The 9,980-nt window shown below is 49.5% G+C and overlaps 1 protein-coding gene across 1 annotated transcript; it reads right to left on the bottom strand.

Moving 5' to 3' along the window:
• Positions 1–3,520: 3,520 nt before the first annotated feature.
• Positions 3,521–8,560, bottom strand: LOC101439136 (saoe class I histocompatibility antigen, A alpha chain-like). The gene is made up of 7 exons (XM_012518615.4): positions 8,446–8,560; positions 8,058–8,327; positions 7,444–7,719; positions 6,613–6,888; positions 6,392–6,499; positions 5,970–6,002; positions 3,521–5,159 (listed from the first exon to the last, which is right to left on the bottom strand). The coding sequence occupies exons 1-7, from the start codon at positions 8,507–8,509 to the stop codon at positions 5,155–5,157; spliced, it is 1,032 nt and encodes a 343-aa protein (XP_012374069.2). The 5' UTR covers positions 8,510–8,560; the 3' UTR covers positions 3,521–5,154.
• Positions 8,561–9,980: the final 1,420 nt, after the last annotated feature.

Here is a 9,980-nt window from a genome sequence, read left to right as displayed (position 1 = left end):
ATCTGTTTTCTATTCCTAGTTTGCTGAGAGATTTTGTCTTGAAAAGTTGCATTTGGCAAGTGCTTTTTCTGGGTCTGCCTTAATTATGACATGGTGTTTGTGCCTCATTCTATTAATTTGGAGAACGGTGATGAGTAGTAGATATTAAATCACCTTTGTGTTCCCAACCAGTCAATTAGATGTGATATATAATGCTCTTTATGTATTTTTGCATTTGGTTTGCTCACTTTTTGTATGGATTTTTAAGCCCAGGATCATGAGGGACAGTATTCGGTACTTCTCTTTCTTTGTGATGTCTTTGCCTGGTTTTTGAATGAGGGTAACTCAGGACTCAGACACAAATTGGGAATAGTTCCTCCTTTAGTATGTAAGAGGGTTTGGGTAGAATTGATACTATTTCTTCATTATGTGTTTCGTATAATTCAGCAATGAGAAGTTTTGGGCCTGGAGATTTTTCTATGGGAAAGTTTTCAATTACTAATTAAATTTCTACAGTTGATACAGGCATGAACAAAATTTTCTGTTTCTTCTTTTGTAATTTGTGTTTTTCAAGGAAACTGTTCATTTCTTCTAGTTTGAGAAATTTATTGGCATGTTCCCTTGTCCTTTTACTTTCTAAAGAGTCTGTATAGACAGTCTTACTTTCATAACTTTATTGGTAATTTGTGTTTTTCTCTTGATCTGTCTAGCCACAGGTTTATAAAATGTATTGGTGGGAACTGGACTTGGCCCAGTGATTAGGGCATAAGTCTACCACATGGGAGGTCCGTGGTTCAAACCCCGGGCCTCCTTGACCCGTGTGGAGCTGGCCCGTATGCAGTCCTGATGCACACAAGGAGTGCCCTGTCACACAGGGGGGTGCCCCATGTAGGGGAGCCCCATGTGCAAGGAGTGCACCCCGTAAGGAGAGCTGCCCAGGGCAAAAGAAAGTGCAGCCTGCCCAGGAATGGTGCCGCACACACAGAGAGCTGACACAACAAGATGACGCAACAAAAAGAAACACAGATTCCCGTGCTGCTGACAACAACAGAAGCAGACAAAGAAGAACATGCAGCAAATAGACACAGAGAACAGACAACTGGGGCAGGGGGGAAGAGGAGAGAAATAAAATAAAATAAATAAATCTTTAGAAAAAATGTATTGGTATTTGCCCTTCAAACAAGCATTTAGTTTCATTATTTTCTCTATTTTCTGTCTTATTGATTTTTGGTCTTATATTTATTATTTCCCTCCTACTGCTTGGTTTGGGCAACTGTAGAACTCACCTCTTTTATTATCCTCATCCCAGCCACCATAAATCCTTGTCCTATCTGTTTTCCAGTGTCTGAAAGATGTAGTTTCTTATATTCATCTGAATTTGATGTTGTTTAGGGCAGGTTGCTGTTTCTACATCATCATTCAAAGCACAATTCCAAACTGAGTTTCTAATTCAATTTTTTAAATATTTAACTTCTGGGAAGTATATTTGGTGCTTTCACAAAACAGCTAAGTCATTACTATTTTCCCATGTTCTGCACGAATTTTCAAGCTAAGTATTTTTCTCTTTACACAAAATAATTTGGGTTGTATTATATTCTACATCTCATAATTACAATATTGAAATTTTATGAGGCTCTCTTTACAAACTATTGTTTCTGATTCTTGATCATATTGACTTTTTTCTATTTCATTTTTATGTTTCTTGCTATGATCTGCACTTCTTCCTTGTGAAATTATGTAAAATCTTTGACACATAGGTTAAACATGGAATTTTCTAAAGGCTTTCATTTCCTTCTTGCAGTTTTCAGATTACCATCAACTCAGGATACTATACATTAAAACCATGGCTCAGAGCTATTTTGTTCCACAGGTGAGGCACATTTTGACACAGGAGGGCTGGTTGGTGTTACAATTCCTCAGAAATGGTTTCTTTCTCCCCCCCACCACTCAGCCCCCACCCTTGGCTAAAAGGCATGTTTCCTCAGAACACTCTTCTTTGGGGGATGAAAGAGATTTCTTTTGCTCCTCCCTTACTCTGAGGCCATGAATCTTTGGCTTCCTAGATTTTCCAGGGTGGTGGACTGACTCCTACTTCACTCCCCACAAGTACAAGGTTTGGTATCAGCTCCCAACTACTTCAGCGTGTGAGATGAGAAATTAAAGACATGATTTTCAGATCTGACAAATGCCCTTGGGATGAAAGCATCTTTTCTTTCTAGATGCCTTTCCATGTGGATATTTTAGCCTGAATTATTATTCTCTTTTTCTTTAATAGTGATAGGATATTCTTATATTTTACCTATTAATTTAGTTCTCTTCAGTGGAAGAGAAAGTCTTAACAATGCACCTGCCATTTAACTGAAAATGAAATCTCTTTAGCTACTCATTAATTCCTTCCTGGTACTGGGCACCAAGGTAGGTGCTGGAACACTGTCCATCTCAACCAATGCTACATAGAGTGGTCAGTGGCTAGCACTGCTCTGTGGACTGTTTACCAGCCACAGTGAGATCCAGAAGGAAACTGAGCCTGAGAGCAACAAGGGAGCCTCTACCTTATTGTGTCCTAGACTGTAGACATGCAATCCAGGAGCAGTGTTTACATCATGTCCTTGGGTCTGCTAAGAAGTTTGCTGATCAACTGCTTGCGACCAGACTTTGAGTAGCACAGGGTCTAAACCTGGGGGGTGTATTAGAGTCTTACGGGGGTCACATAAAACTATAACAGTTATGGATCCTCTCCACAGAAATATGTGCATGGACAAGAAATATAACAGTTATATGAAATGCCAGTGCACATGTGATCCTCTGAAGTCTCAGAGATCTGGGGATTTTTAATCCTACTCTGAGAAAAAGACAGGGTGAGATGTTTTCAGAAATCATTTATCCACCCAGCATTTCCCCTCTACTTATTTGTGAGGATCAACTGACAGAGATGAAAGGTGAAATCATAACAGACTATAAGGAAATGAGTTGAAAGATGTCATTTACTAGTCTCCAACTTATCCATCCAAACCCAAGTGCCATCAATGTACCAGATAAAGTTCCAGGCTGATCCTGGCTCCAGGAATTGACAAGTCCTCACTTTCCATCCTCCTTGCCCATCCTGCAGCACCTGGACCTCTTCCCACACCAGGGAATTCTACACTTAGGAGCCTTGGTGGAGGCAGAGCCACCGCCTGCCATGAAGAAGGAAGTTCACCTTCCCAACATGCTTGAGCTGGACACGGAGGAGCCTTGGCCTCCCTGTCAGATCACAGCAGACTCTGCTCAGGATACACTGACCCAGTGATGCTGGACTGTGCAGAGTCCAGTGGGCAGGTGTGAGTGACTGGCATGGGGTCTTCCAGGCAGGAGCAGCAAGTCTTACCTGAGGGCTTGTGTCCAGCATCAGCCCAGTGGGTGGCCAAGACCCTTTCCCAGCAGCAGCAGCCTTGGTTGGCACAGGGGACCCGACCTAGGGCAAGTCGTGGATTCTGTTCCTGGCTGTGTGACCTCAAGTTCCTGGTTCTGTGGCTTTCCCCAAATAAAACAAGCCCCAGGATCACATGTACAAACTCTTTATGTTAAATGAGAAAAATCTAAAATCTAGATTTTACACCAAAAAGTGAGCATGAAGTCCATTAAGATGAAGTAACACATAGCAAGAATGCAGAGATTTAATTTATGGGGAACTTTGAACCACTTTATACATTCCTACATAGCAAAAGTGAACGCATTTCCCAACATCACCCTCATAACTGATGATAGATTTCCTACTTTTCTTTTTCAGAAAGGAGTTTTTTACATGGTTTAAGCACCACATGGGGTGCTACACTCATCACTGGCAGAACAAGCTTCACCATCCAGCTGAGCCAGGAGAGCCCGAGGAGCTTGTGATGAAGCACTCCAGCTTCTCCCCAGACCCCCATCTCAGGACATGGGGCGAGAGCCCAGAAGGCACATTCCACCACCCCAGGGGAGCTGGAGCACAGGAACATGGCCGCCCTGATTTTGCTGTAAAGGTGGACCTGAAATCCAGCAGCTCAGCACCCCCTTGTTATGAACACAGAACCTCGTGCTCCCCCAGATCTTCTGGATCCTGGTGGGATGTCAGGAGGTTCCTCTGCACAGAGAAGTTTGGGGCTCCCTGGACCATGTGCCTTGCAGACTCAGGGCCAGAGCTTTGTGGTCACTCAAGTGTGGTCCATGAATTGCTGAGCTCTGGGAGGTCCAGGGTCAGTCCTAGGTCCTCTCCTTTCTGTAGGTAATCATACCCTCAGTGAACCTGTCCTCTCCTTGGGTCTAAAATATCATTTTATGACATCACCCCCAAATCTCTGTTCCCAGCCCAGACACATCTCATCTCCAGATTCATATTTCCAATGGCAACTGACAACCACACTTACATTTCTGATGGACATCTCAGATTCAAGTTTTCCTAATCAGAATGCTGGTAATGACCCTTCAACTATCCTCCTTCCAGAGTCTTCCCCACCTACTCTGACATGTAGATCCCCATTGCCCACCTGTGGGTCTACACTAGGGTCTGCTCTACAAATCCATGGGCTTGGGCTGCAGCCAGCATTGGGGTCAGGGGAGCTGGGTAAGGGCAGAGAGGGAGGGCAGGCAGCAGAGAAGGACCAAACCACCAGGAGATAAATAAAGTCAAAACTGTCGATCTTCCTCAGTGTGAAGCCCCCATGGACAGAGCACCAACTGGACACAGGCCTGTCCATCCTTGGCTCCTCACAGCAACACTCAGCAGAGCAGATATATGGTTCTAGAAGTTTCTCTGGATAATTTCTTTCCTCCTATTTTAAGAAGCTTCTTCTCCCTCCATTGATAATTCAATCCCTCCTAGCAGCAAGAATTTGTAAAACCAAAATCATACCAGGTTCTCATTTTCAAGGGAAGCAGGAAGGGGCAGCTCAGGGCACCATAAGTAAGACAGGGCTGTGGATGCTCCACACCCAGCTCTCCGGAGCATGACGGTCGGTCAGGGCAGGGAACACAGGTCAGTGTGGGGGACGTGGGGGGCAGGGGCTACCTCCCATCCTCCTGTATACAATGGGAATGCAGACACACAGATGCCAGCTAAGGAAGGAAAGTCTTCACATCCAAAGGAACGGGGTCTTGAAGTCACACAAGGGGCGTGAACAGCTCTTGAATCTCTCCGTCCCCCACAGGGCAGCTTTGTCACGCTACAGAAGAAAACAATCAAGACCACGTTCAGAGAAGCGGACTTGGCCCAATAGATAGGGCGTCCACCTACTGCATGGGAGGTCTGCAGTTCAAACCCGGGACCTCCTAGACCCATGTGGAGCTGGCCCATGCACAGTGTTGATGCATGCAAGGAGTGCCGTGCCACGCAGGGGTGTCCCCCACTTAGGGGAGCCCCACATGCAAGGAGTGCACCCAGTAAGAAGAACCACCCAGCATGAAAAAAGTGCAGCCTGCTCAAGAATGGTGCCTCACATACAGAGAACTGACACAACAAGCTGATGTAACAACAACAAAAAAAAGGAACACAGATTCCTGGTCCTCCTGATAAGGATAGAAGCAGTCACAGAAGAACACACAGGGAATGGACACAGAGAGCAGACAACGGGGGGGGGGTGGGGAGAGAAGGGGAGAGAAATCAATAAAAAAATAAATCTTAAAAAAAAAAAAGAGCACGTTCAGGTCATCTCTGTAAATGCTGACGTCATGACCACCCCTCCATAGCCCTCATGTCCACGTCCAAGGAATCCCCAGGACCCACATGTGTCCTCTTGGCTCAACCCCTCTCCCCTTCCAGGCCCTCCAGACTCTAGAAGCCTCTAGAGACTCATCAGAGCCCTGGGCACTGTCACTGGCTGGAGAGGAACAAATACAGGGTCTGGTCAGAGCCACAGGGAGATGTGAGTCAAGGAGTGATGGGGTGAGCTGCCGCATGGGCTCTGTCTACACTCCCCAAAGCCTCAGGTCAGTCTTGACCCTCCACACCACCTCCCCCTCCATCCCCCACTTACAAGCAGCCTGAGCATAGCTCCCTCCTGTTCCACCTGTGGAAAAACAACTAGTGAGTCTAGGACATGAGGTCCTGAGAAATAGTCCTGGATCCAGGAAAGTTTCCAGAACTGTGATTGCAGACCCAGGGCAGGATCAGGAAACATGAGGTGGGGGATGTGTGGGCTGGAACCTCTGCCCTCCTGTAGGTCTGTCCTCAGGAGCCCCTTCCCTCTGACTGCTGGGAACAGAGGCCTCCACGTCATCACTGGGGACATTGTCCTATTTCTCTCACAGGTTTATAAAGTAAGTGTAGTAACAGGCCCAGACTGGATGGGCAGGTGTGTGAGGAGGGGCTTCACGGCACCAGGAAGGGGCAGGACACACGGCTACCTGGGCTGGAAACCCCCCTGGACAAGGAACCTCAGACCCACCCGTTCCCTACCTGAGCTCCTCCTCCTCCAGATCAGAACTCCAGCCACCATGGACACTCCAAGGATGACCAGGGCAGCCACGACTCCCACGATGAGGATGGGGGGCTGGGAAGGCGGCTCTGAGAAGGGGGGAAGGTCAGGGGCCCTGACCCCAGGCTCAGCCCTGACCCTCTGGAGGAGCTCAGAAGGGCTCCTGCTTCCCTAGAAGAGACCCCCACCTCATCCCACTTACCCCATCTCAGGGTGAGGGGCTCAGGCAGCCCCTGGTGCTGCACATGGCAGGTGTATCTCTCTTCCTCCCCAGAAGGCACCACCACAGCCGCCCACTTCTGGAAGGTTCCGTCCCCTGCAGGCCTGGTCTCCACAAACTCCATGTCCTGGGTCTGGTCCTCCCCGTCCCGCTGCCAGGTCAGCGTGATCTCCGCGGGGTAGAAGCCCAGGGCCCAGCACCTCAGGGTGACCCCATGGTCAGGGATGGGGTGGCGGGTCACATGTGTCTTTGGGGGGTCTGCGAGAAGGTCAGAAACTTCAAGACTTTGCATTTCTCTCCTGGCCATTCTAGCAGCGCTCATGTGACACCAGGAATGGACAGGACATTCTTGGTGGGCAGTGGAAGCCCCAGACACCAGCCTGGACTCGGGGTTCTGGGATAAGTCCTATTCTTAGTTCTGGGGTCAGGTGAGACCATCCATTGCAGGAGGCCCCAGGTGTGTGATGTGAACAGGGACCTCTAGACCTGACCTAGTGGAGGCTGAGGGGCTCAGAAAAGCTGCAGGAACAAGGCCTGAGAACGTCCCGGTGGTCCCCAAGGCTGACCTGCTGCCCAGTTGCTTCAGGGATGGTCTCCTCCATCCCAGGAGAGATTGGACCTTTCACTGTCCTGACAGAGGGCGGGGCCTCTGCGAGTCACTCAGGGTTCAGGGTCTGGCCACCTGGGCGACCCCGCCCCCTGGCCCCCAGGCAGGAGAGTGTTCCTGCACCTATTGGATTTCCCCTCCCCGTGGACGCAGGTGGGGGCGCAGCCCAGCCCGAGGAGATGGGGAGGTGCCCTGCTCCCCTGTACCTGTGCGCAGCAGCGTCTCCTTCCCGCTCTCCAGGAATCTTTGCAGCCACTGCACACACCTGCCCTCCAGGTAGGCTTTCTCATACTGCGCAACCCCCGCCTCCTCCCACTTGCGCTGCATGATCTGAGCCATCGTGAATGCCGCCATCCAGGAGCGCAGGTCCTCGTTGAGGACGATGTAGTCGGCGCCGTCGTACGCGTGTTGATGGTACCCGCGGAGGAGGCGCCCGTCGGGGCCCAGGTCACAGCCAAACATCCTCTGGTAGGTGTGAGACCCTGGGCCCGCCCCTAAGGTGAGCCCTTCCCCGGCCACTCCCACAACCTGTTGACTGGGCCCCAACTGTTAGTTCTGCCCAACATTTTGCGCGTCTCAGGGGTCAGCCCAGCCCACCTGCCCGCACACCTGCTCGCCCCGCCCCAGGTGCTGAATGGCCTGGATTCGTCTGGTCTAAACCGAAAAGGACAGTGAGGAAAAATCCTCCCTGAGCTTCCGGATGGGGGGGTTCTCCTGTCCCGCGGCCTCGGGGTGCAGTGGGGACCCGAGACTCGGAGCGATCCCGACCGGTCCTGGGGATCCCGCGTCGTGCGCGGACCCCGGGCCGCGCGTCGCTCACCGGGCTCTCTCTGGTTGTAGTAGCCGCGCAGAGTCCTCAGGTACACCTGGGAACCCTGCCAGTCTTCATTGGCCATCCGCGTCTGCTCCCCCCAGTACTCGGGCCCCTCCTGCTCCACCCACGGCGCCCGCGGCTGCAACCTCGGACAATCTGCGTCGCTGTCGAACCGCACGAGCTGCGTGTCGTCCACGTAGCCCACGGCGAGGTAGTGGGTGTCCCCGCGCTCGGGCCGGGACACGATGGTGCTGAAATACCTGAGGGAGTGGGAGCCTGGGGGAACAGAAAGGGGCAGGGGCCAGCGTGGGGGTGAGGGGCGCGGATTCCAGGGTCCTGCCCCCCCAGGTCCCCTCGCCCCCTCCGGGACAGCGCCCCCCGATCCCTCACTCACCCGCCCGGGTCGGGGTCAGGGTCAGGGCCCACGAGAGCAGCAGGAGGAGGGTCCCCGGAGCCATGGCCGGATCCCCGGGTCTGGAGGAACCTGAGTCCGGGCGGGACGGGGCGGGCTCTATATGGGCCGTGGGGCCGGCGATTGGCTTCTCAGAACCGGGCCCGCCCCCTTTGGGAGGCAGCCCTGGGCCCGAATGCCCGGGCAGAAGGACTTGACTTGGGCTGGGAGACGAAAAATGAAACTGCGGGAAACAGGGACTGCCCAGCTCGGCCTCCCCGCACCACAGGCCAGCCTCGTTGGGGAGACCCTGAGAGACAAGACAGGGGTCCTGCACTGGCCCCGACGCCTCCCCTGCACCGAGCACTCTGTCACCCCCTGTCAGTGAGGCCTGGTCCTGACTTCTCACCATACATATTAGTGAGGACCCCAGGGACATTTTGGTGACCTCTACTGGTACTGCCCACACTAGAAATTAAAAGGAATTTAAAAGACAGATTCCTATAGATTAATATTTATACCAAAACTCATTTCACATTGATAAGGTGTAATTGAATACCTAATTCCAAAAGAAAACAATGTAAGAAAAAGAGTGCATCAATTTACAGTTTTTTAAATCTTTCTTAGCCGTCTCAGTAAAGCACCCCTGGAACTTATTATCACATTCAATCAGTTATTTGGGTTTGAACCAAAAATTGAGTCTCACATATAAATGTACTTGGAAAAGGGAAGAAAAATTTTAATTGCCTTTTCAGGTGAGTGGTAACATTCATTTTGATACTATACTGAAAGCACACAAGTGTAGTTTCTAAAGATGAGCTGCAGCCTGAAATCTTGAATATTTCATCCTGTGACTCTGGAATCCTCAGATTTCTCTTTGTACATTGAATGGATCTAGAACTAATGCATGAAGATTTTAAAGTAGCACATTAGCCTACTGCATTATGTAGATATTCCAGTATGGACAAATTTCTTTACATATTTCCAAAAGGTGACACTTCTTGCAATTAACACATATCCCACCAGAAAACATGTAAATATTGGAAAGCTGTCAAGTTGAGGAAATGCATAGAAGTTTTCCAACATTTTAATCTTCATTTGAGAGGTTACATTTTACCTTTGGCTCAAGCCACAGAGAAAAAATATTTCAAATCACAATTCTGATACAGGATTTCTTTCAAGAATATGAAGAGAACTCTTAAAACTCAACAATAAGAAAACTATACAATTTTTTTAATGGATTAAAGCCTGAACAGACACCTCACAAAAGAAGACACACAGGTGGCAAATAAGCACCTAAAAATGCGCTCAGCGTCATTGTCATTAGGGAAGTGCAGATGAAAAGGACCAGGATATCCCTTCATACATATCTGTTAGAAACCTAAATTAAAACAAATAAACTTGTGCATTAGTTACCTACTGCCAGTAGAACGAATTTTTACTTTTGGTGATATCAAACAACAGAAATTTTTGTTCTCACAATTCTGGAGGCCAGAAATCCAACATCAATGTCCCTGGTTGGAATCAAGCTGTTGGCC

Source organism: Dasypus novemcinctus, chromosome 22, assembly GCF_030445035.2.
Source record: "Dasypus novemcinctus isolate mDasNov1 chromosome 22, mDasNov1.1.hap2, whole genome shotgun sequence".
Lineage (NCBI taxonomy): Eukaryota > Metazoa > Chordata > Mammalia > Cingulata > Dasypodidae > Dasypus > Dasypus novemcinctus.
The sequence above is the reverse complement of the archived record's forward strand: the minus strand, read 5'-3'. Positions and strand labels throughout refer to the sequence as shown.

Excerpts from the sequence above, each read along its gene's own strand:
- LOC101439136 (XM_012518615.4), bottom strand. The coding sequence starts at position 8,509 with ATGGCTCCGGGGACCCTCCTCCTGCTGCTCTCGTGGGCCCTGACCCTG. Across the intron at positions 6,889-7,443 it reads GGAGACGCTGCTGCGCACAG|ACCCCCCAAAGACACATGTG; the intron begins GTACAGGGGAGC and ends ACCTTCTCGCAG. Across the intron at positions 6,003-6,391 it reads CTGGAGGAGGAGGAGCTCAG|GTGGAACAGGAGGGAGCTAT; the intron begins GTAGGGAACGGG and ends GTTTTTCCACAG.